This window comes from Amblyomma maculatum, chromosome 1 (genome assembly GCF_055883805.1).
Source record: "Amblyomma maculatum isolate TAMU_Amacu chromosome 1, ASM5588380v1, whole genome shotgun sequence".
NCBI classification, from domain to species: domain Eukaryota; kingdom Metazoa; phylum Arthropoda; class Arachnida; order Ixodida; family Ixodidae; genus Amblyomma; species Amblyomma maculatum.
This window is the reverse complement of record NC_139344.1, coordinates 415,194,909-415,222,125: the sequence shown is the minus strand read 5'-3', so window position 1 is coordinate 415,222,125 and position 27,217 is coordinate 415,194,909. Positions and strand designations below refer to the sequence as shown.

At 42.4% G+C, this 27,217-nt stretch overlaps 1 protein-coding gene across 1 annotated transcript in view; it reads right to left on the bottom strand.

Annotated features, from left to right (window-relative positions):
• LOC146208980 (glycerophosphocholine cholinephosphodiesterase ENPP6-like) overlaps nt 1-27,217 on the bottom strand; it is a 39,783-nt gene that overhangs the window by 9,716 nt on the left and 2,850 nt on the right. The window contains exons 3-8 of the mRNA XM_084587344.1: nt 24,097-24,573; nt 19,834-20,181; nt 14,820-14,929; nt 10,989-11,150; nt 4,694-4,837; nt 4,261-4,372 (exon numbers count right to left, since the gene is read on the bottom strand). Coding sequence (XP_084443470.1) covers nt 4,261-4,372; nt 4,694-4,837; nt 10,989-11,150; nt 14,820-14,929; nt 19,834-20,181; nt 24,097-24,409 — 1,189 coding nt within the window. The 5' untranslated portion in view covers nt 24,410-24,573. The remainder of the gene's footprint in view (nt 1-4,260; nt 4,373-4,693; nt 4,838-10,988; nt 11,151-14,819; nt 14,930-19,833; nt 20,182-24,096; nt 24,574-27,217) is intronic.

Sequence of the window (27,217 nt, the reverse complement as noted above, 5' to 3'; positions counted from 1 at the left end):
CTTTGGCTTCTCATACTATCATCATTATATGATCATTTTTCTCTTCTGTTCGGACGAGGCAGCGGAGGTGGCTCAGCTACAGAGCCAGCAGCAGGCTTGTGTATTTTCTTTTCCTTCTTCTTACAGCCAACAACAAAGATCCCCAGGTGGTTCTTGCTCCGAAGCCCTCCACTATATAGGGCACCCTTTTTCTGTTTCCGCTTTCACTCGCACCTTCATCCCTTCCCTTGCGGCACGGTGCAAGTGTCCATAGAACAAGTGTGACAAATACTGCGCCTCAACTTTCATGTGAACCAATTATTATATTATTAAATGAAGAGGTTGTTGCGGCTGTAGGAAGAAGGCCCGCCAGGGTGGTGCAGTGGTAAGACGCCCGACTACTGTGCCGGAGTTCCCGGGTTCGAACCCTACCTCGGCGGCTGCGTTTCGATGGAGGCGAAACGAAGAGGCGTCGTGTTCTGTGCGATGTCAGCGCACGTCAAAGATCCCCAGGTGGTCGAAATTACTCCGTAGCCCTCCACTACGGCTCCTCTTTCTCTCTTTCCACTTTGACTCCCACCTTCCTCCCTTCACCTACAGCGCGGTTGCGGGGTCCAAAGAAAACAAGTGAGACAGTTACTGCGCCTTTCCCTTCCTACAAATAAATCAGAAAAAAAAGGAAAAGAAACTGCACGGGGCGGCCACTGGCTCTGTAGCTCAACCACCTCCGCTGCCTCGTGCGCACAGAAGAAAGAAAGTAGAGAAGAAAGAAAAAAAAAGTGAGAAAGACGCACGCCGCAACAGCCGTAGTCCACCACTTAAGCGGTTTCGGGTGCAATGACGACCTACAACAGATAAAAATTCGGTGGCAGACAAGGCCCCGCCGAAAGCGGCGTTGACCTACCAGTACCAGCCCCGTGGGGCCAGGAACAGCTATTAAACTAAGAGTTAGCCCTTAGTTGTGCAATGTTCGCTCAAGTTAAAATCCGAGAGATGGCCAAATTACTTCTCAGCCTTCCTCTACAAGACCTCTTCCGCTTCGGTCCCACAATACACAAGAAACAATACGATAACATGACCTTGACCTGATTAGGTGCAGATATCTAGAATACTGTGGCGTCTACTCAAAAGTATAAAGCTCATTTCTTTCCTCAAAACCTAATTTAGATCAAAATTATGAAAAGGCCGCCAATTGAAAAGCGGCTTTCTGCAATACACACAGCTTTCGCTCTATCAATAGGTTCAAGCCATGCCTAATCCCCACAATTGTTTTAGATTCTTTGCGTTCCAAGAAAGCGCCTGCAAAGTTAAGCACGAAACAAAGTTAAATTTGTTTATTTCGGTGCTGAAACAACGCGCACTTCCTTTTTAATACGATTACCTGTAATTGATTAGTACTTCACCACTGCTGCAGTTTTGTTAGCAAATGTTACATTTTCTTCTCATGTGTTCAGTGTTTTCATCAGAAAAAATAAATTAGTTGCGTCCGCATACAATGCAACATCTTGTGTTACTCAGATATTAATAAATAAACTATTAATATATAGCAACAAACAAGCCTATCTAAGCCGAAAAAATCACAAGAGAGTCAATTCCAGAACTGCACCACGGGGGCCTTCATTTCGAGGTGTTTAGCTCCCCAGATAGTTGAATAATATCAAAGCATTCTATCTTTTATTGAAACGCAGCACTATCCCGGATGTTTCCTTTTTAACTTCTTAGAAGATTTTTATTTAGAACCCTGCGACAGATAAGTCGGTGCTGTCTACGCCAGTGGATGGTACTGCAAGGCGGACATATGTAGGTACATAATGGAGGGCAGAAAAAATAATTAAATAAATAAACGTACCACTCAATTTTTCTACTCTCAACATCAAGGGTCACGATTATTTTGAGAAACTAAAGGTCTTCATTATAAAATATTAGTCCGATTCTAAACTTTTTTTCTGCCAACACAGTTTGAAACATTTAACGACAAAATACGCATTGCCTTCTTAGAATGTTGGCTTCCCGCAATGCACAGTGTTAAAGTGGCGTTGATTGCATTTCTAATACAGCAAATGCGGAAGTCTTTTGCCAATTGTATGCACTAGGAGCAGCTAACGTAACCTCTATGACATTACTGCACCTAGCGACTCCATTTTAAATGCGAAGTTTCGAGAAGCGACCTTTCAGAGAAAAACAAATGCTTATTTTTGACGTTAAATGATTTCAAGACCAGTGTCGATAAAGAAAACAAAAATTGCAAAACTACACCCAGCTGCATGCTATGCGGATCGCCTTAATAAGTAATAAATGATTACTAACTATATGCCTGTGGTCCTTTTCAAAAACTGAGGATGACCTAGAGGCACTCAAAATATATCTCTCTTAACCACGAGGAGAATTGATTAAGAAAGCATTAAAGGTGCTGCGTGCTGCTGAGCGTGCTTTCCTTTAGTAAATTGTATTCAGTGGTCAAATGTAGTCGTTTTCCCCGCGCGTAATGCAGGTGCATGTTGCTCTGATTTATTTTTATTAACTACATTTCTTCAACTCAGAGAAAAGAGCTATTTTAATTGACATATGAAGTAAGCTGGTTTTTCTCTACAGTGACTTTCGTGCCCATTTTTTGTCGCAGCTTTGGCGAAAAATAATTTTGCTTCTAATAATGATCGTCAGCCTCCTTCAGAGCTCATTCGTATGGCTACAGAGGAAAGTTAAACAGGCTTCTCAGAAACTTGCGGTTTGATATAAAAATACCTCATGGTTCGGGTTTGAAACAGGGAACGACCGTACTTACGGGGCGGCGGCCCCATACCCTTTTTAAAACCTACACCGCCTGGAGGGAGTCCCTAAAAGCATTAGACAAACAGTTTCATCCTAGAGTTGATCAGTTTGGTTCTCCCCAACTTCAGATTACTGGCCGTTCTGATTAGGTCATTTTTAAGGACAAGGACATGGCACGGTGAGACGATCGTCTGAAATTTGAGCCCCAGCATATGACGAACCTTTTTCAACTATGAAGTGTCTGAGTAGTCTTGCTACGTTTGGCTGCGCTAGGATGGGTGCTAGCAATTCTTGTTAGAAGCATGCTCCAACCGCAAAATTTCTCGCAAAAGACATCAGATAAGAATGGTTTTGTTTGTCTAGGATATAGTACACTCTTCCTGTCACCTGCTGTAAAGGCATAGCAAGGGAAGCTTTTTCTTTGTCATTATTATTTCTGCAGAAGCAGAGTGGTGGTCAGCAGGGCGCAGTTACTTTGAAAAATTGCCATGAGACAGATTTGTTGATTGCGTTTGAAGATCTGAATCTGACCAAGCGTTTTTTTTTTTCTGAATTCATATTGTTGATCTGGCACTGAATACTGGAGCGGTGCTTTATAATTATTATATCCTTTTAAGATGCTTATATTAAAATATTTATTTTGACACCGTAAGATACACGAAGATTCTGCACAGGTGTTTGCAGCCACGTGGGGTTGCTTCAGTGCTTCCCCGCCTTATCGCTGGTTCGTCGAGCCTTGTAAACTGTGAGCAACCCAGGAGCAGTGACTCGAGTCTTCGACGATCCCAAGCGTCCTAGATGCCGTCTACGCTACCATGCTATCCGTGTATATGTGGGTGTAGTTAGCCGGGAAGGATTTGTTTTGATTTCCCCGCCATTCCCTTCGGCTATTGTTTGTATAAACTAGAGCGAAGACACGGGACGGAGCTGGTTTACACAAACAATATGCATAACCAACTCGCCCAAGCTGCCGCCCAAGCTGCCGTTCTTCGACTATTGTTGACGAAAGAATAATATATGACTGAACAAGCTGAGCTGAGCTGAACTGAGCCCTATGCAGACCTCTTTGTTCAGGTGATTAGGAACATAAAATACGGTGGATCGTTGAACTAGTTGGACAAGCATTTGCGCCGATGCATCATGCTCTTAAGGACGAAGTTTACGTGTGATGATTTTTGGCGCCGCCTTTATGCGCGCCAGACGCAAATGGCGCATATTTGGGACGTTATCTTAGTTATATTCCCGCGCATTTTGAATTGCTTAAACTTGTCGAAAATATAATTTTAGAAAACAAATTATATCCAGAAGTCTCGATTTCGGAGTATTTTTTTCTGTACCGTACTCCACTTCTCGAATATGTTTTTTGCATATATACAATGCATATGAATTAACTTTTTTCCGCGCCAACCGCCTTTACAAAACGAGGTAAAAAATTCTACCTCACTTAGGAAATTCTCAGGGGCGATGCTTCACGAAGTGATTCATAAATTAAGGGCCAGAATATTCCCTCACCTGGTCCACGAGCAAAAAATATTCCCCACATGTCAGGCATAGCGGGGTCGTAACCATGAACTCCAGGTGGAGGACCGTGGTTTCCTGGAAGAGTTTTTGCTGGGTTCTTGAACTGAAAGCAAATATTTCAAACAAATGTTACCTGCATATTCAGAGTTGTATGGACGAGACAAACCATTTTAAGTATAGCAGCGATCTTGTAGCTCACATTGTTGTGGTTTAATTTAGAGGCACTCTCCTCTTAGAAGGAACTTAAACACCACGCGGCGTAGAGTACGTATTCTAAAAGAAGCACGAATGAGTATGGATATTTACCAAAGCTCATTTAGTTCTTGCAGTTTTTAGAGAACACACCTTCATGAGTGTATACAAAGTTTTCGCAATAAAAAAAGATCAATATTTATGGCGTTAAACTTGCAAGTGTCATGCTTACTGGCATAATGTAGTATCCTTCTTCAGCTACAAGAACGATCGGCGCGACGAGTTCGTTGTTCTTGAAGTGCCATTCTTCCGGAATACCATCTTTTGTGAAAACTCGAAGCCCTCTCGGCTTTTTGAGGAACAGTTGCTTTACCACCTGAAAAAGAACGCAGAGTAGACCTCATAACAGGAGAAAAGATCTCTGCACATATTAGCGATGTACTCATGAGAGTATGGTTGAATTCCTGTCATTCTAGGCGCGGAAATTTCAACAAACGCTATTAATAATGCCTGTTTGCAATTAGTTAGAAACATTACAGAAACTACATTCTTCGTTAAGTGGCCTGCTCATTATCCCATGGCTGAACAATTTTTTTGTGTTTTTTGGCTGTCGAAACAAAATTATTTTTGCTTTCGCACTGCATCTTCAAAGGAAAGAGCAGGGAAGGTTATGTTATCTTGCAAAGGCTAATAAAGAACCAAATGAGCCTAAATTGTTTTCCAATTTTCTCGACTCATGCCCCCATATGGCCTGCATGAAATGTTCGTATTCGCGCTGGAATGAAACACATATAAACCCTAAATGACATTAAATCAACACATAGTGTATTTATCAATAGAGAGCTTTTAAATAAGCAACATTTACGCTCATTTTTCCTAATAAAAGAAAAGCATGAATGCGAGGTTTTAGAGCCGTTTCTTCGACAGTTGCGCGTATACTGCATCAGAAATTTCAAGAAAGTCAATTTTGCAATGAACGAAATAGTAAACCAAGAGGTGTAAACACTTAAGACGAGGGATAACTTTCATTTCCCAGTCGCAATTGTTTTCAGCGCAATTTTTTATATGATTTCATTTTTTTTTCGAAACTTTAATTTCTTCCTGCTATAGTATCAGAATTAGAACCGCCAAACCAACATCAATGTAAACTGATGCAAATGTTTTTTCCTTAAGAAGCAATCAAGCTATATAAAAGAAAATATAAAGTGATGTCTGTGGGGCAGGCAGCCGGCAAAACAAAAGCCCTTTGATTTTTGTCCTTGGCATTTGGTATATAGCTGAAAGGTTCCAATGACAACATGGATCCTTGCTGCTCATCCAGAAATAAGTCTTACTAAATAAACTCGCAGCAGTGCTCTGAAAAGCATAGCCATTTGAAATCGTAAAATATGTAACCTGCGATTCTCCCATACACGTTAATACGCTTTGTTACACTTTTCTGAGGATTAACGAACCTTGACGAAGCCATGTAAATTATTAAAGAGCTTGCTGGTCTTCGTTGCTTAATTATGAATCCTACAAACGGGGGGAAACACTAATATGCCTCTAAATACCCATCCTGTGTTCGTTCGCGCGCGCTCCGCCTCCGAGAGTATTTTTAGTGATCGCATTTTACTTATATTTTATTTTGCTTTTCGAAACGACGCAGATATTTCTAGGCAACGGTAAACCCTCTATAACGTATGCTTAAATTTTCAGATGTAGATAGATGTAAACGGGGTGCTCAGCACAAGAAAGAACTATAGAAAGAACTGCGGGTCAGCGACACCTAACCTAGCCGAGCGAAAGCACAAAATCGCACGCGCGTGTACACCCCCTGGGGTGGCGCCACCATCCTATTTCTTCACTTGCTTGCAATTCGGCCAGCTTCAAGACGATATTATCGGATGGTCACGTCCGTTTTAGAATAGGGATTGTTCGAATGCACGAAGTGCTGCCTGCATACAGCGAAGACCACGAGTTTGGCGCTACCTTTAAGCCACTTCGTTCGAGAGAGGAACAGACGCGCTTCTACCGAAGATGGAGCACCTGTTTTGAACTTTTGTTGCCTTTGCGACCAAGTTGTCAGTCGCTAGCGTCCAAACGTCTCCAAAATACTGAACGTGCCGTCACATTTCTGGTTTGTTAAATAGTGTTAGTATTTTTGCTTTCTAGTTGCTTCAAGGAAGTTCCAATGGAGCAGCAATGGCTGCACTCTTCCGGTCTCTCCTTCGACGCACTGCATTAGCACTGAAATGTTATCTTGTCCTTGTTTTTCAAATGAAAGAAAACTGTTGCTCCAGGTACGCTTTAGAATTTTTTTATGAGCTGAAAAAGTAATTCTCTAACGAATCTTAAAAAGGTTGGGTATGTTGAATCGTCTACCTTTGACCTTTCTTGAGGGACGCTGAGAACCACGACTTCCAGCGTAAAGTTGGCGCGCCTTCAAAATATACTTACCAAATTTGAAAAATTGAGTCAACCCACGACCAAAACTATAGAGGCCACACCCGAAATTGTCATGGCCCACGCTCAAAGTTTGTCAATTCATTGAGGAGAGTGGTGCACTACACACTGCAGAAAATATTTGGAACGCAACAGCACACTTCTTGAAATACGAGTCCTCGTGTGCAACGAATAATGTTGTGTCTGGTACGAGTCTTTCAGCTCCGATGTAGGCAACACCACGGCACAAAAGGTTTCGAACGCCACATAATGGCTAGAACAGTGCACTGCGCTTGTTGGTGATTCATTATAATTTAGCCACGCAAACTTATTCATGGGAACACAAAGCAACAAGACGGTACGAGCGCTGCATTTCACTCAGGCTTTAATCTAGAATTATATATTAATATAACAGCGCCACACGGGACACAGATACTCGCCTTCTGGCCTATATGATACACATGCATTTGCGCATTCAATCAAATCGCTATATATTTATATATATACTTAACACCTCGACTTATTTATTTCTTACGTATTAAATGACAGTGCAAGTCGCGAAGCACGAGTGGTATTTTGAGGCATAATTTTCGTAGTTAGCCTGTAGGAGCAAGGCGTACTAAATGGAATAAAAATATATTAAAAAAGAAAAGGAGCTGGAGTGGCAGGTCGATTATTTTCAGCGCTTTCGGCTACTAGCTGGAAGCAAATGAGTCCCAGAGGAAACGAAAGTTCAAGTCTTGCAGGTCATTTGGGGCAGAAGCAAGCCAACAACTGTCGCGACGAAGGGCCTTAACGATCGTGCCATCCCCGCGGGCTCTGCCTTATCCAGACAGCGGTCAGCGCATTTCAAAATTGCCGCTTGTTACATAGTATGCAAACATCCAACATGCACATCATTAGCTTTACATTAACGCTGGCAAAATGCAAGACAAGAGGAGCAATTGGAGAGTCGCTCCGCATGAGGGGCTTATACACGCGCGTGGCGATTTTGGACTTTCCGCTTTCTCAGCTAGGCGGCGATAGCCCGCAGTTTTTTCTTGTGCTGGACGCTTCGTTTACTTCTGTCCGCACCTGCATCGTCTTAAATCGCTTGCTTCTGACAAATCTCGCACGGCCTTCACTTTTTTGAGCTCCCCGCTTTAAATACTCAAGGGATGCAATCATTAAATTTGTGACAATTTTTATTGCAAAAACAAATGACTTTACGCGTACTTTCTGTTAATTTCGCAGTGGGAGAGCTCACACATGAATGACCAGCTTAGGTGGTGGTTCAGCTTTACCCGGCAAGTTTGGAAAGCTGATTAAGTATTACGCACCCTTAATTCGATTGTTACGGGCACAGTACAGAGAAGCTATTAATTTGCTTTCTAAAAATGGTTCTTACGCTGATATCGACATAATTCTCAGAGCTGCCATCGCTTGTTTTACTTGGCAGAAACTAATGACTTTTTTCACCTGGCAGTAAAGAACAACACGTAATACAACGTGAATATTTTCAAATTGCGAGAAACGAGCAGTATGCGTGAGATACTATAGGACCATGGTGATCATCATTTCCATGAGGATATCATGCTCTCTGGAAAAGCTCGACCATTAATCCTTCCTGGCAGCTCATCGACAAGATCTGACCGTCCCAGGGAATCTCATTGATGTACCGATCACGCACTTTTTTTTTCCGCGGTTTAATGTCTTCGGTGCAACGCGGCCGCTCAGTGGCAGCCATGCGAACTATAGAAGCGCTTGTTCTGCAAAACGGACTGTCTGACTTGTCAACATGTGACCGGTCCATCCTAATCAATACAAAAATAATTTTTCCTTGAGATCATATGTACATCTTGCACCAAGAGCATCGTAACAACGAGATTCAATTTAAGATTTATTACCTAGGGCTGATTAGTTTGCTACAAAACTAAAAACAAAGATGTGTGCTTTTTCTTTGACACATTGTGTTCATGAAAGTGTTTCCCTAATAATGACAGCAAAGCAAAAAACTTTCTCCAGATCGCCGAAAGCCTTAACCACTTATCCTACACAGTGCCCTGTCCTTTCAAGGACGTATTATCGTCATGTTAACAGTTTTCTTGTTTTTATTTTTATGGTTAATTAATCGCCTTAAATTACATCACACACTTGCGGTTATTCGAAGTTAGGTAGCGTCTGCAAAGATATAGATTACACTGCATTAGTAGCAGCTATAGGGACCGCAATTCAGCTTTGCGGAAATGGTCTGCGGCGGAATACGGGGGTTGCATTGCGGTGTTCTCGTACTTCCACTTCATGTGAAGCTTGACTGCAGAACCCTTCTTGGAGATTCTTCGTTCTCTACACCCTATATTTACAAGATGCACGTCAACAAAGAAAAGAGTACCCACATTTTCCTCTTCATTATTTCCCAAAGCAGCTCCAGAAAGGCCACCGCCCGAGACATGTCAATGCCGCAGTCACTTTTTGTTCGGGTCATACAATATGGCTTTTTCAACATTTTCTGTTTCACTATTTGCATGTGCTTAGTTTTTTAACACCAGATGTACTACATCCGGCTTCGTATGCTGCGCATAATATTGTTCTTTGAACTTAAGTGAATGATTTTAGTACCAAATGTCTATTGTAGCATGTGCATGTCGTCTCTTGTTTTCTATTTTATATATAATATTTGCCTGTATACAACCTGTCAGTTACGTGAAATAGCAGTTGTTAACTACATTCTCCTACACAACTGTATTGGCCTTGCCTATTCATGGCCAAGTACCACACCTTTGTGCTGACTGAGAGCGGCCTGGCCTGGTTTACATCGATGTCCTATGATTTCCCACGAGATGAGAGAATTTTCTTAAGAATTGTATTATTTATATTAGCGGCATGTATTACTGTGTCGTTTTATCATTTTTGTTCGAGAATTAACATGACCGATTGAAATTTAATATCCGAATTTAAGGAAACGTTTTCTTTCGGTGAGCAGCTCTTGTGCGCCCGCTGAGCGGATGAGCAGCATCGACGTTGGTGCCGTTACCGGCATGATCAAGTAACAGTGTTCAGAGCCAGAGAATTTCTCCGAAGAAGAGAATCTCGCTCAAGGCTCTTCTTTTTCCTCTGCTGAAAAATTATCTTCGGCTCCTGAGAAAAATGCATGCTTTGTAAATGCACATACGCACGTACGTACGTACATACATACATACATACACACACACATACATACATACATACATACATACATACATACATACATACATACATACATACATACATACATACATACATACATACATACATACATACATACATACATACATACATACATACATACATACATACATACATACATACATACATACATACATACATACATACATACACACACACACACACACACACACACATACATACATACATACATACATACATACATACATACATACATACATACATACATACATACATACATACATACATACATACATACATACATACATACATACACACATACATACATACATACATACATACATACATACATACATACATACATACATACATACATACATACATACATACATACATGCATACATACATACATACAAACATACATACATACAATGGTACGCACATACATCATGCATGTATACAACCATCTCACTAAACAGGAAAAACACTGAAGTTGCTGCAATCAAATTTCACTTAAGGGAATATCATAACAGTTATTGATATATTTTAGATGGGCAACACAAGAAAGCTGGTTATGTCAGGTGCAGTGCCAAGGACGCGAAAAAAAAATGGTCAAGACCACCTAACAGACCTTCCGCATGCTTACACGCCTGTCAGCAAGTAACATTCAAAATAAACCCGGAATTGTTTAAGAGTATTTCGATATGCCTTCCGAATACCTTTCTTGCTCAGATGAGCATGCCCCTAAAAATAAATGCTTAATAAATAACTGATTAATTTTGCCTCTGTTATTCTAGCTGAAATAATCTGAATCGAAAAATTATATCATCCAATTCTTTCAATTGGATAACGATAACCAGTGTGCTAATCACAGTGAAAACTTGTCTTAAAAAGACGCTTAGTTTAAATACTTTCCGCTAAAGTTACTGTGAACTCACCGCATTTTCTCTTCCGGCTTGCGGGTGCAGCATGGCGAAAGGTCCCTTGTCCAGCATGACGTGAATGTCGCGTTCATTCACCAAAGCATCCATATCAATGTGACTTGAAGCATGAGGATTTGTGCGAGTCATTCCATGATCTGACACTACTACTATATTGACCTGCAGGCAGAACAGGATAGGAAGATTTAACGTCCCCGATATGATGAGGAGTTATTCTACCCCCCCCCCCCTTCCCCCAGGCATGAGGAGAAAATTTTAGCACCTCATCGGTCTTAAACGTTCGTTCATTACAGAAAACACATGGGTGTTTTTTTTTTTACTTCACGAAAATATGGGGGGCCGTGGCCAGAATACCGCCTAGCACTCTTAGGCGCCGTAGCCAAAAGCCAAACCACTAAGCTCTCATCGTGGAACAGTGCACAAAGTTGGCCAGATTATAAAAGTCAAGAAGTCAGTTACCTATATGCTTTGTAATTACGTTTCTCACCAAGAAAACACATTAATCTGCCCGAACATCTAATCTAGCTGAGAGTTTATTGCTATTGTAACGACGGAGGTAGGATGGTCGGAGCGCTGAACAAGACGAAAGTGAATGTGCTCCCAGTAATGAAATAGGTGTCACCTTCCGAAGGCTCAAACGGATGATTGGGCAGAAGAAGGAATATGACAAGTCAGACAGTCTTTGCGTTGAATGAAGGAAGAGGGAAAATATATTTACAGATTATATACAAAAGACAACTGACTTTACACTGGTGGCCCCAGAGAGAGCTTCCACCGCCCTAGCAAAGGGATACATGAACAAAACACCCCACACAGAGAACCGCATAACTCACACATAGGAAAGCTTGCGTGCCGAGCACGGAGATCCCAGTTGTGCTCGGCTGGACAGAACTGATCAACCGGGTCTGATAGCCGCTTTTCATGGCAACGACAAACAATGACATGAGGGCGGTCGCTTCACATCACCCGCCTCGAAATTACGCAGCCAATCAAACTCGTTGATTAAGAAGACCCAAACCGGATGGGTTGCCAATTATCTCGGACCCAAGTTTTTAATTCTTAAAAAAAAATGCAGCATGCGCCCTGCACGCTCTCTCCACTAGAGGGTTTTAACCTCTTCTACTAGAAGCTTGGCCTCCTTTCTTTATCTCACGGTCCACATGGGGAACCAGCCATGCCGCTGACGCGTTTCCCGAAGAAACAAGGATGCTATTCCGTTAGCCACAGGGGACAGGGTGACAATTCAGTCAGTGGCCATTGGTGGGAGGAGCTCGTCGCCGTCGCTGCTGCCCGAACCGGGAGAGACACTGCGGGAGGGAAAGGTTGGTGCCCGCTTTCACTTAGGAGTAAGCTCGAAACTGCTCTGTTAACAGCATCTTCCTTGCGTTAGCCGCGCAGCGGGAGGCCATTGATGAAGATCTACTGTGAACTGTTCCGGGGCGCGTACCCAATTTTCTTGCTGAATAGTGCGCAGCTAGGCTGACTTCGAGACGCCGTGTTTCGAACAGCTCCATTAACAGTCGCGTTAATTCATTAGCGCTACTGCGTGGGGGACCTCCGAGAAAGCTGTGCCACAGAGCGTTTCCGGGAAACGAGCTCTCCCGCTCAAAGGGAGCGCATCTATTCCCCTTCTTCAAAATTTTCCAAACGCTTGGGAGGTGATAAAAACGAGAAGCATTCCGAGCTGGTTCGGCATGAGGCCGGCGCCGGATCAAAAAACGAAAAGAAAACAAAACTGTGTATCCTGTCTTCGAAGAGCAAGGTCAGGCAGCCCTTCGACGCGGCGTGGGCTACGCGCATAAGCACCAATAACAAAAAACTCCCCTTTATGCCTTACATTGCCATTGCGAGACAGTTTCATTTTGCTGCAAAAACAATCTCAAGTTTTGACGAAGGAGGAACAGTTCTTTGGGAGTAAGAGCATTCTAGCTCTTCGTCTACAGAACTAAAATTGTACAAAGTGGACGAAATCTGGCTGGTTGGTGTTCACAGGAAGGGAAAGGCGCAGTATCTGTCACACTTGCTCTGTGGACACCTAAACCGCGCCGTAAGGGAAGGGAGGAAAGTGAGAGTGAAAGTGGAAAGAGAGAAATGGGAGCCGTAGTGGAGGGCTACGGAGTAATTTCGACCACCTGGGGTTCTTTAACGTGCGCTGACATCGCACAGCACACGGACGCCACTTCGTCATCCTCCATTGAAACGCAGCCGCCGAGGTCGGGTTCGAACCCGGGAATTCCGGCACAGTAGTCGGGCGTCTTACCACTGCGCCACCCCGGCGGGGAGGACGAAATCTGCAATTTCAGCAATTTCAGAAATCAGTGGTGTGCCAATTTTTAAACTCAAAGATGTGTTCAAACGCAATTTACTATAGTCTGTTGCGCGGGAACATAGCAATTGTTATTGATTGTATTGGTAATGAAATTTCAAATTACCACGGGGTCATTATTATTCATTACTGTCATGGTCATATGCTGGAGGTTCCCATATCTTATTCGATTGCTTCATAATTTGGGTGGGAAAGTTTAACGGCCGTACTCTTTCATCGGAGGCGTCAATTCTCTCTATTACAGAACAGTTAGCGTTACTCCGCACCTAAAATCAATAATGACTGCTGTGTAGACTTGTGAACTTTGACATTAATGCGGCCTCCAAGATGGGTTTTTGTGTCTGTGCGTTTTTACAGTAGGATTTTTCGTTTGTTGCGGAAGCAGCACTACGTTTGCAATACCGTTTCTTCGTGGTAGTCAGGGCATGCTGTCTCGCGGTAGTTACTAATGCCTGGTGCCGCCGCCTCGCCTAGCAGCGTCATGACGCACGCTCGCTCCTCTTTCGCAGCAGCGCTCGCTACGTGTTGACAGGGTGTGCTGCCGTGGGGTATTACCAGTGCGCTACGGCTCGTTTGAGCAGTTTCGCCATGGACATATGCAAAGAAAAGGCCAGGAGAAAAGCTGAAAAGTGGAAGGAGCAACATGCACATGAAACCAAAGAAGAACGTGTCGCCCGATTGCAGAAACGCCGTGAAATGTATGCAGGGTAAGCGTTCCGCTAAAGAGTTTGACGCCTCCGAAGCTAGCTGCTCGAGTTCTCAGTGTGAGTCCTCTTCTGCCGAGCCTAGCCTTACCAAACAGGAATGTTTGAATGCAACTAGGTGGAAATGCCATGCCGAGGAAACTGAAGAAGTCACACTACCAATCGCAAGAGCTCATTCATTGAGATTAATAAGCAAGCTACATAAGCTATACTTCGTCTGTCTACGTCGATGAACCTTAGCACAACCAAGCTACTACAAATCGGATCATAAGCGCAGCCAAGCAGTCGTTGCTTCCGCAAAACAACCAGGTTAAACCAGAGCTAAACCGCGGCCACTTTTTGGATATCATATAACGTTTTATACTCTTCGATTTGAAACTGAACTGTAATTTTGTTTACGCACACTTTTTTGTTCTTCGCTCTTGTGGACTGCCTAAAACAACGTTTCTCTCCTCGCTTTTGTAATATATTTAACCACCTTTTAATCATGTTCATTTTCTTCGTACTCTGCACGGCATGTGACGAAGTAAAAAAATGGTGAACTCTGGAAGCAACAGTGGCACATATAATTACGATTTTGATGTAATGAACTGCATGCACATCCCGTGTATTTGCAGTCGCAATCCCAACTAGCTACATAAACGCTCAAGCAGAAGAAATGAGAAAATCATAAAAATATGGGTTTCACTACGGAATCCTGCTAAACTCGCTGATTACAACTAGTTATCTCCTTTGAGCTCTTTGGTGCTATCAGTTGCTGCCTCTGAGACTATTCAATTGGGCCAAAAGCTTGTTTACCTGGTCCAAAAGGTTTTCTTTCTTGAGGCCCATCTGCAGGTCCCAAAGATATCGATCAACCTTCGCGACAGCTAATTCAATTCCTTGACTGTCCGGCCCATTCCTGTGACCTGTGAAGAAAGAAGTGACAAAATTACCATCAATCTCCATTTCTTGTAACATATATCTGGTAGGTTGCAAATCGCCCTGTCCCCGATGCTCCCAAAATAAAACTCTTGATAGGGACTTGCAGGTTGTCATGCGAGAGCTGAATTTGTTGGCTTAGTAGGGGCCACCATAAGCCTCGTAAAGCCAAAACTCGCACTTAGCTTTGCATGCGTAGCTGGGTTTGCACGATTTTCAAAGCCTTAGACATCAACGAAGACTGAAAGCTGCGGCACGATGAGGCCCACAATGGCTGACTGTAATATTCCAGCACTGCTATTTGTCATGTCGAATACCATGGCGATTTCACACGCCCTCTTCGCCTAATAAAAATATAAAAGATGCAATAGCCTAAGGCAATATGAAAAACGTCATTTGCGCTCTGCGGGCTCTGCAGCTGTGCTATTCCATGGAGCAGTTCGCTTTTGCAATGTAGATTAGTAGATCTTAGAACTTGTTTGCTAGGAGAACTAGTAACTACTATACTTGGTGCTGCTTTTGCCTGGTTGCTGAATGTGTGAGTGTTATTGGTACCTTGTTATTGGGGTCCGGTGATGTCGAAACAAATCCAAGACCCTACATTCTCGCTGAGTTGCAAAGCCTTTCTGCTCGTCAGGCGGAAATAATATCGCTTGTGAACTTTCTTAGATAGAAGTTACTCACAATGACATTCCAGAGCCGGCAAAACAACTAGCAGACCTGGAAACCCAACACAAAAATCTTCTAACTGTGAAGACAGATATTGAAGCAATACAGACCATCGCCGTTCAAACACCTTGGAAACCTTGCAAACTTGGAAACCTGTCGGAAAACCGTGCACGACGCAATAATCACAATTCTATGGCCTCGCTGACACTAGCTCCTCTGAAACTTATGCTGACTCAGAAAAAGTCTTTATCCGCTTCTGTTGTGACACGTTGCACGTTACGGTTGACCCTGCTCACATCGAACGCGCGTTCCGTCTAGGCCAATACACTGATGATCTACTCCGCCCTATAATTGTCAAGTTTTGGTCTTTCAAACATAGAATAATTATTTCCTTGAATAGGCGCCAAAGGGACACAGGCTACAGTGTTGGCGAGCATTTTTCTCGCCAAGTTAGAGATGTCTGCAAGCACCTGCTCGCATTTGCTAAAAAACAAATCTGGGAAATTTCAGCTGTGCTACAAGACTTTACATATGAGTACAAGGCGCTACATGTATAGTGAAATCTCGGGTACTGTGAAAAAAACTGCGTATCATCCGCGAAATCGCAAATTTTCTCCCAAACCGCCAAGCTCTGCTGACCGATCAAGTCTTTCCTTTTCTGTTATCTATACTAACATACGATACTTCTTTCATAAAGGTGTCGCCTTGGCAAGTCTTGTACAATCATCCCCGACTAATTTATAGTGATTCTCACTAAAACTTGGCTTAAGGATAATGTAACTGATACTGAAGTCTAGTCACACCTACCAAATTTTGACGTTTATCACAACCGTACCGGAATGCGTGGCGGAGGCGTCCTCATTGCGGTTGATAAACTATTATCATGTTCTCGCATTAACACTCCGTCAAAACTGGAAATGCTGTGACTGATCTGCCGCACCACACATAAAGCTGTCTTGTTAGCCGTGTGCTACAGGCCTCCGCACAGTAACTCATTGTTTTCTAGATAACTTAATAACTCATTAATCAGCCTTAAGTCTAAATAGCCGAACGCTGAAATTCTTTTTGGAGATTTCAATTGCCCAGATAACTGCTGTGAAAACGAAACGTATAGTGCCTCCGAATCGCGAGAATTCTTAGATTTGTGCTGGTATTTTAACCTACACCAATTAGTGTCTGAGCCCAAACGTGTGGATCGCGGCGTTTCTAACAGCCTAGATCGTAAACTCACCACTGATCCCGGTAGCTTATCGTCCATAACCAACATACGTGAAATTAGCGAACATGAAGTTATTCACACGGTTTATCAGGTTTTTCCTGAGATCTTCCAGACGGGCGATAAAACCACTCGAATTTACGATAGAGGGAATTACGACGCCATTAACAACGAGTTTGAAGACTTCCTGCCTGAATTTAAATCTAAACTTTATTGCCGTTATGTGATCAATAACTGGCTGCTATTTACTAAAATGATCACCGAGCTTGTTGACAAGCATATCGCTCAGATAACCATTCGCGCCAATATACAAACGCCGTGGTTCACGAACACGTTGAAAAGGCTAGAACGGAAAAAAAGCGCTTTTTTCGAAAGTCAAATATGCAGTCAGGCTGCATATTATTATGCAGCTGCAATAAATATTATGCTGCCGACGGCGCCTACTATAGTGCGATTTGCGATGCAAAAAAAATTGGTTTTCAACTTGATTTACTCAACATCCTCAACAGTAACGCAAAAAAAAAAAAAACTCTGGCTGATAATAAATTCAAAGGACACTCATACCATTACCCTTACTAGTGCAGCAGGCGAGGAGGTGAGTGCCACTTATTTCTCGAAATTGTTTAATGTCGCGTTCTCATCTGTATTCACAAAAGAGGCTGGCGCATCACATCCTGCAATCCAGACTGCAGTACTTCCCCCTTTACCCTGTATAACGTTTTTTTCTTGTGGTATTTTATCTGTAATAGAAAATATAAAGCTCTCATCATCGCCTGGAATCGACGAAATTAATTTCCAACTACTAAAAAAACACTAAGAAAATCTCTGTTGAATGTTTGTTATTGTTTACGCAATCACTCGCTATAGGAAGCCTCCCAAATCATTAGAAAATGGGGAAGGTGGTTCCAGCATACACACCAGGTGATAATCTCCTCTTAATTACCGTCATATTTCTTTAACAAGCGTGCCATATACAATCATGGAGCCCGTCATTTACTCCCATGTCATGAATTTTCTGGACGCTAACAAATTCTTTTTTCCTGCACAACATGGCTTCCGGAAGGGATTCTCTTGCGAAACCCAGCTCTAACATTTCATTCATGATCATGCTAATCTCGATCTTAATATTCAAATTGATAGTATTTTTTAGTTTTCGTAAAAGCTTTTGATAGTGTATACCCCACGAACGTTTACTACTAAGACCAGAGCAGTTAAATTTGCCCCCTAACGTTCTTGCGTGGATCAAGGAATTTTGGCTAACTTCTCACAGATTAGTTTTGTTAACAACCTAATTTCTACCTCCCTTGCTGTAACGTCAGGCGTCCCACAAGGCTCTGTCCTTGGTCCTCTATTCTTCCTGATCCACATAATGACTTACCAACGCATCTAACATGGAAGGTTTGCATGTTTGCCTACGATTGCGTCATTTTCTCATCAGAGACTAACATATCCCACCAAGCAATAGTCCGACAAATGGCTCATGAAACTAAACGCTAACAAATGAAAACAAGTATCCTTTCACCGTAACTAACACCCCGTCGTATTTAACTACACTATCATCACTTCTACTATTGAACATGTGCAATCTTATGAATACCTGGTGTAGCCTCAAGCAGTAATGTTACCTGGGTCGCTCATATCTCTAACGAGATATCATCTGCAAATAAATTTCTCGGTTTTCTAAAATATCATCTAAGGCATGCACCACAGCACGTAAAGTTATTCGCGTGTAAATCGCTTATCAGAACTAGGGTAGACAATGCGTCACCAATATGGCCCCCGCATTAAGCCTATCTAGATAACGCACTTGAAGCTTTACAGATTTGACCTGTACGATTCATTTACTCTAATTACTCGTTTAATACTAGCGTAACAGCATTAAAACTTCAATCCGATCTTATGAGCCTCAGCGTCCGACGTCGCATCGCTAGCTTTTGCCTGTTCCATAAGCTATTTTATAGTTCGCTTAATCATCCCCTCCCGCTACATACCCCCCCCCCCCCCCTTCACGCATACCGATATTTACGACAACTGTAACTTCACATATTAGAACATTATAAATCTCACTTATATGTTAACGCACCCTTTATGTAATAAGCGGTCTTAATCTAATAAAATGAAATTAAATGAAATGACAAAACGGTTGGAAATGTAATAAAACTTGAAGCTCATATTTGTTCTACTTGGCTTAAATCTTCATCTAAAACGTCTTTAGGAGTGGAGTTCTTTATCTCGGTATTATATTTTAACAATTTTGAACAGTGCCCACTGATGAATAATGTAACAAGTGCCATCAGCATAAAGAAACGCGTTACATTATTCAACCAGTTGGCGATAGGATCATTCAGTCGAGGTAGCACAGAACACCAACTGCTTTAAACCATTAAGCGGTCAAAGCCCCCTTCACCCCTCCCCCCCCTCCGGCAGTGCCGAAACGAGCACATAAAATAGTGCTACCACTGACAAAGGAAAATAAACAAAAAACATTTTAGAGCGTTTTCTAATCATCCCTTTCTAAGTGCACGTTGTCCACTTATCAGCTGTGAGTTTGGTTGCCGGCGCCAGCAAACTTTAAACTTTGCTAGCTATAACGCCCGATTAAGCAAAACTGATAGTGGAAGAGAATTGCATGCAGTAGACAAAAAGGAAGAAATGAAAACATCAGCCTCGAGAAGAATCACTAAGTTAGGATAATTTATTTCGGTTCTTCACTTTTCTAGTCTGTTTCTACTCGTCCATCAACTATTGTCTGCTTCACCATGCAAATGTACACCCGAAAAAGCGCGTCTCTTATGGCAGGAGTCGCTCTGAGATGTTAAAGCGACAAAGAAAACAAAGCATCTGAAAAAGCTCTTTCTGCCACCCAGTTCATGGATGGTCTCTTTATGGCAACATTAGCAATCTGTCATCATAATATCAACAGCAATAATGCAAACCACGAGTCGTGGTTTTTAAGATTAGATACAACCGCAGTTATATCTAGGTCAACACAACTCTGGCACGTACCTTCGGCATCTGGTCCCTCGTAGTAGAACATGGCCAGGTCTAACGCGTCTCTCTTGAATGCCAGAACTGTTTCTTGTATTTTCTGCTCCATCTGGAGGTCAATCTTGGTGGAGTATCCTCCATACGGGGAGCAGCTCTGGGGCCGGGTGCCGTTGATGTCCACTTGGCAGCCATCCCACCAGAACATGGCCACAGTGCGGTTCCTACGCAAGGCGCGCGTCCACAGGGGTTCCGCTCGCGTCCACCAGCGCGGATCGAAGCTCTCGGGAGCCGACATCCTGAAGTAGGAACCTCTCGCTGGATCGTACATGTAGTTGCCTAGTATGCCGTGCTTTTCGGTATAGAGCCCTGGACGTAGGTAAAGGGAAAAAAATGTCGAGCAGCGCAGGAGGATTCCAGTCAAGAATTGAGCTACAATCATGAACAAATTAAAAATATAGGAAACCAATGGCAAGAGCACAAACTTTGGTCGAGCCTTACGCTCGTGCACTAAATAATACGAAATGTACAAATAATAAGCTTGTACTAATTGTCTTCTATAACCAAAGGAAAACATCACTAGCGGGAAGTCAACTGATATCCGAGCGGATGTTAAAATTGGCTGCAGCAAAACCATGCAAAACGTGGGCAATAACTAAATTGTCATTCAGTATATCGAACAAGTGCGCTGATGTATCCGCAGCTGTGTCAAGAGTAGAGTTTTAAAGGAGCAGGTGCCTACAAAACACATGTGCCCTAGCACCAAATCCGAGACAGATGTTAGAACGTCTGCCTTGATAGTATCACTCAGCTCCCTCGCCACCTCACCCTGTCCCCATCCAATTCGCGTATAGAGGTGATAAAGCTTTTGTATTGGTTTAAAGCAATCCATGCGACCCATTATATCACTGTAGGAACCATTACGTCAGTGTCTAGATTCTGCCTACCGGTGTCGCAGGTTACACAGTGTAGATTCAAAACATCACGCAGAATAGTTCCATAATGCGTAAACACCATGAACCTTGGTGATTTTAGTATACCACGAAATAAGCACCGTCTGCTCTGAATAATCTAAACACTATCAATACAGATTAAGATCAATAATAAGATAACTCTGGGGTGGCTCCATGTTAGTGGCATGAATGCACTATGTGAAAATGACAGAAATGAAGCTATGCTAAATGCAAATGACAAATCAGGTGTTTGTTTTTCCGCTTGTGAGCATCTTTAGCTAGAGGAAAGGGTTACGTTAATGTTCTTCCTAAACCAAAAATTACAGGGTATCTTAGATGTCTAGTAATAGGAGAATGGCGAAAGTCTACCCTTCTGATACTAACATTTGCCTCTCATCGTTTGCTTCTTTCTGAACACGGTTTTTGTTTAAATGTCAGTTCGTGGCATTAACTCTTCGGGACAAGTTCTATCCAGAGTTCTATTCTATTATACGTTCTATTCTACGTCTACATGCTGCTAAAAGTAGAAATAAGGAATGCTAAATAAAATTGAAGTGATGCGCAGTCCTTATTTTTTATTTGCTCAATGGCAACAAGATAAGCTGCATAATATTTCTTACTACAGCTAAGGGCCTGCTAGGACTTAACTCCCTTGACTCCAAAAATCAAATAAAGCATTATTTAACATGAGAAACTAAAAAAGCACAAGCAAATACTGAAATGTCACACGACGCGTTTTCATTTTGGAATAAGTACCGAACCAAAAACAGGGCAAGGTCCTTGTATTTTTAGGGCGAGCTTTAGGCTGAAATTTCTTCCCTGAAGAAAGAAAAAAGGAACGCTATTGCTTAAACTCAAAAGCTTTCTCGCGTTTTACGAAAGAATAGAAACTTTTAAGGAGAAAAGATGCAAATTTAACATTTCTCAATCCAGAGGAACATTACACAATAACAATGAAGGGATTAGACCTGCTGACAGTACTGGCAATGCATAGACAGTGCTTCCATGCCAGACGCACAATGAACCTGTTATAGGAAATAAAGGCAAAATGTAGCGCCACGTTAGGATCATGGCAAGTGGTTAGGTACTCATAAAGGTTATATAGTGGCCTATGAATTAATCTTATGCTTAAATGAAGGTGCAACACGATTTTTTTTCCCGTAGGCTAAAAGGAACAAAAATATCAGTCTTTTTCATCGTTGCGCTTCAGTCTCGAGGCTTCAGCATCGAGGTGTGCACTCAAGCTCTGAATAAGTGTCTGTTCACGAGCATGATGAAAGGTTCCTACGCGTTTCTAATCTGATTATCTTCCACTGCGCCTTCTCAAAAAAAAAAAACGCCTAGCTTAACGACAAAATAGCGGGAGTGACAACAAGTGCATACCGTCTTAGAGAAGCGTGCTGAGACAGCAAACATCAGATGACGGGAGCGTGTAATATAAAAGCCTTGCTCCTAGGCAAGTCTTTCGTTGTGAACGGAGGAAATATCCGCTACCGATAATCAACCTATCTGTTTCATTAAAGAGCTTGTCGAAAGTAACATCGGTGAAGGGCCTGGGTGACGCTGTCTACTTCACAGTTTCATGCTTCTATATTATAAAGGCATGACCTTTAAAACTGAAAAGCTCACAGGCGACATACTTAAGCAGACAATGTATTGTTAGTGTACTATGCTTCAGTTACTAGTGTGGTTACACAATTTATGAATAAAGTACGGCGCTTTCTTCATGGATTTGTGCAGTGACAAAGTATCAGAGTTCCGCACATCTCTTATCTGAAGAATTCGACGCACTTCCAAGCCAGAGGACTGAATGATGGGCGGTAAAGAAACATTTGTCCATTATCCATGTTCAGTCGTTTTTATTTAAGCATATTCGTTTCTTACGGCAGCTTATAATATAAGACATGAATAAGTACTAAAACCCACGTTCTCCAAAAACGACGCGCTTTGTTGATCGAAGCCCTACAGCGTTGATTTAGTTTTGAACTCAATTGTATCACAAGCTTAGCACTTCCAGAAAAAAGAAAATCATAATTATGTTCCTTCAGAGAGAAGAGCTCCGAGGAACGTAAAAGTGGAGGGGAAAACAGGAGAAAACAGCCTTTGGACATGTATATAATACATTCCGACGCGACGTGGCACATTCGTTCGGTCCTTTGGTTTTATACCGTCCCTTGATTGCTTTATGGGGTTTAAGATCCGAAGGCGACGTTGGAAACTTAAGACAGCGTAGTGGAGGACTTTCGAAATTTCGAACCCCCGGCCTTATTTAAAGTGCTTAACATTGCACAGCAAAGCGCCGACTTGCTTTCCTCCGCCATCGAAAAACGGTCGTAGTGACCGGGGCTCAGTCCACCATCCTTGTGTTCAGCGGACAAGCGCTCCAACCACTGATTCATCATGGCGGGGTCTTTGCATTGTCAGTTGCAGGAAATGGAGGAAAGGGCTAGCATGTTGCAAAGCGTCTCAAATTGTTATTCATTGCATGAAGAGTGAAGCCAATAAACGTTGAATTAGGTATGAATCGTCTTTCAGTGCATATAATACGTTTTACATTGCACCGTCCGACGATATATGCCAGGTGCAGCTCAGTGATGTGCACATTTATGTAGGCGCAATCATTGAGTCACTGGCACTACTGTTAAACTCGGTTTTGTGAAACAACTTTTTGTACGCGGCAGTATATTGAGATCTTTATTGCAGTCTCAGGTTCGACGCCTAATGGAGGGGTACGTTATCAATATTCACATGTTTACGCTTTCGGCTTGCCTTTCGCGATAACTTTAAGGTCAAAGCTTAGCCTAAATTGTTTTATGTAGCCCACTTAACTTACCTATCGGAAGAATACACGAAGAGGCGAGAAAAATGGCAGAGAGGCTATTGCTACAGGAAATGAACACTTATCGCGGTTAAGTCTGAGAATGAAAGATTAAAAAAAATCATTCACTCATTTTTTTTTATTTGGGTGATTTCGGCGCACATGGCTTAATACATTTGCTTATTGTGTGTGGCTGAGTAATAGCATTGTTCAGCATATTATATATATATATATATATATATATATATATATATATATATATATATATATATATATATATAGATCAATTAAGGGGAAATGAGGGTGCTCGTTATAATACATGAAGGAAAGAAGCCAACAGTCGGCGAGGCCAAGGAAAGCGTTGGGGATGGTACTTTTATGTCTTTTTTTTTTTTTTAATGTTTGCTTAGCAAACATTAAAAAAAAAAAAGACATAAAAGTACCATCCCCAACGCTTTCCTTGGCCTCGCCGACTGTTGGCTTCTTTCCTTCATATATATATATATATCTTACCTGTTACGAGAGAATACCAATTTGGATACGAGACTGATGGGAAGACAGGCATCAAGCGTCCTGCTCGAACGCCGTGGGTTGCCAGGAGTTCGAATCCAGGGTAACGGCCACGGTTCAGGTAGTCCCAGCGCAGTCCATCAGCAAGGAATACCACCAGCTTCTTGCGAAAAAGATTCTCTCCAGGGGAATCGGCGCTGTTCCCACCTACCGGACGCTTTCCAAGAACGACAGCCTCTGAGCTTTGTTGTGCCCACACAAAGATGCTGTAAGCTAGGACAGTGAGGAGGGCAGAGCAGGCGTAAAGCGAACCCATGACCCCAGGTTCACTTCCCCGTCGACATTAAAGTCTGAACACAGTGACGATGTCAGTTTAGCGGGTTTGTCAACTGAACTGGGATCGTGTGGGACTGGATCGCCGCCAGGGCAACTGACGACCCCAGGATTGCAATGCAGCATTCCAGCTTTTTCCCACTCCACCTGCAACAGCAAAACAGTAGGGCGTTTCATGTATCGGCTTTTCTTATTTTCACATAAACCTGAACTTCCATTTGCCTAACGTCAAAACAAGCATTCTTGTCGCGTGACTGTTACCTGAACTTCATTTACAAAAATGACAAAAAAGATTTTTAGATCACATAACTTACGCCGAAGTTTTAAACAACAAGAGTGGAATTTCCAGTCTTCTCTCTTTCACCACAAAGGAATCCAAGTCCTCGGACAACAGATGCGAAAGAGGGCACCGCCCCATACAGCATTCCAGAAAGACACTCAACAAGATTCCATTCCACTAGTTGCACAAAGAGGCGATATATAACATTAGCCGAGTTGACAGAGGGGTGAAGCGAACTTGATCTTTTTTTTTTTGTGAAGAGCAAGTGTGTGCACGAAAACATAATACACTTTTTGCGGTCCCTTCTAGCACTATCTTTCTTGTTTACGTAAATTTGGAAATTTATTTCCCAATTGAGCGCTGATGTTACTGCTCAGCGGTCTTAGAGCAAGTCAGGAACTTTCAAGCTTTCTGTTATTCACACGATAATTTGTGAACACTCCTCTGGAATCACTGACGAACTCATGGCATTTCGTAATAATGCAATATGGTTACGTAGTGGTGACAATGCCTTTGGTTACAAATGAGGAGGCTTTAAATTTACGAGAATGAACTCTATTGGACTGACTTACGCCCGCAAAAGAACTGAGCAATCGGTGGCGACGATAGCAGAAAGCGTGCTCGGCGGTCGCCGATCAACAATTGCCCGTTTAATTTGCCTGCGCTCAGTTTAAAGGCGGTGAAAAAACATCTATATAAAACCCCGAACGGTGAATCCCAAAAACAGGAACATTGCAGAAACAGAAGCCGGAACCCTCCAATATACATCTCGAAGCATCTTTCGCAACAAACTAAATGATAAAGCCGCCTCACGGGACGGTCCTGACCAAACAAGAAATAAATAATCTAACCAGGCGCTACAATCAGGGTGATTAGGCCACATGCCGGCGGCTGTCAGAAAAACACTAAATACTCCTCCTTCTAAGTTTCTCCTATTTCCAGATCTCTTTTTCAGTATGCCTGAACGCAAACGTCTCATAAAAAAAAAAAAAAAACAGCGATTTGAATGGTTGCGGCATTACTCTTCACTTAGAAAATATCTCATCAATGTTCTAAAATTTACAAAGAAAGGTAGACATAAACATCAGAAAGTTTAAACATCAAAGATTCTTTACCGCATGTAATACGACTTCATAGGTAAAACATGTACTGTTTCTGGGCGCACAGAAGATTTAGTGCTGTCTTACCATCTGTAATCACTTCATGGTATGTCGTCCGACGCGACGAGGGATATTACTGTACGTCCCAAATTTTCGATGTACAACATTTCACTTATCCCGCGACGACAAATTGTTTGAATGGTTTGTGGCAGTATTTATCTGCTTAAGAGAGTTGAAGTTCGAGCTTCGTTGCGAAAGTGATATTTCACCTACCGTAGAAAAAATCGCACATGCCTTGATTGAGCTTCATCATGAACACCATCAGCTGGACTATACCCACTGAAGGGCGAAGGTCTCTCCCATATATTTCCAACTAACCCGGTTCTGTTCTAGCTGCATCCACTTGACCCCTGCGAACATTTTAACCTGACCCACCCACCTAACTTTCTACCGCCCCTGCTACGCTTTCCTTCCCATAGAATCCAGTTTGTTACCGACCATCGGTTATCCTCTCTTCGCACTATATGACCTACCCATACCCATTTCTTCTTCTTGATTTCCCCTAGAATGTCAGTATCTTGAGTTATTTCTCTGACCCACTCTGCACACTTCCTATTTGTTAATGTTACCCCTGCCATTTTTCGTTTTATAGCCCTCTGCGTTATCAACTTAAGTAAAACCCTCATGGTTAGTCTTTATGTTTCAGCCCCATCGGTGGGTGAAGGTAAGATGCAACTATTGTATACTTTCCTCTTGAGCGATACTGGTAAGCTGCTAATCATGATCTGCGAGTGCTTGCTAAATGCGCTTCATCACGATCATATTCTTCTTGTTATTCCCTTTTCATGGTTCTGATTTGCGGTTACTACCTGTCTTAAGTAGACATATTCGCTCACCACTTCCAGTGCTTCGCTACTAACGTAAACTGCTGTTCCTTCCCAAGGCTATTGAACATTACCTAGATTTTGATTTGCATATTGATTTTCAATCCTACCTTTCTACTTTTCCTGTCTAGGTCACCAATCGTTCTTTGCAATTGATCTTCTGAATTACTTAGCAAGGCAATGTCATCAGCAAATTGCAGATTACTGAGGAATTCTTCATCTAACCTTATCTCTAACTGCTCCCATTCCAAGTCTCTTAATACATCCTCTAAACAAGCTTTGAATAGTACTGGGGAGATCGTGTCTCCGTGACTAACACCTTTCTTTATGGGAATTTTGCAACTTTTTTATGCACAAGTATGGTTGCTGTGCAACCTCTATTTATATCTTCCAGCGGTTTCACGTACGGCTCGTCTACCCTCAGATTTCGCAATGCATGCATCACCGCCGAGGTTTCTACTGAGTCAAATGCGTTTTCGTAATGAATGAATGCTATCCATCTAAAACAACGCACATAAAACACGGGA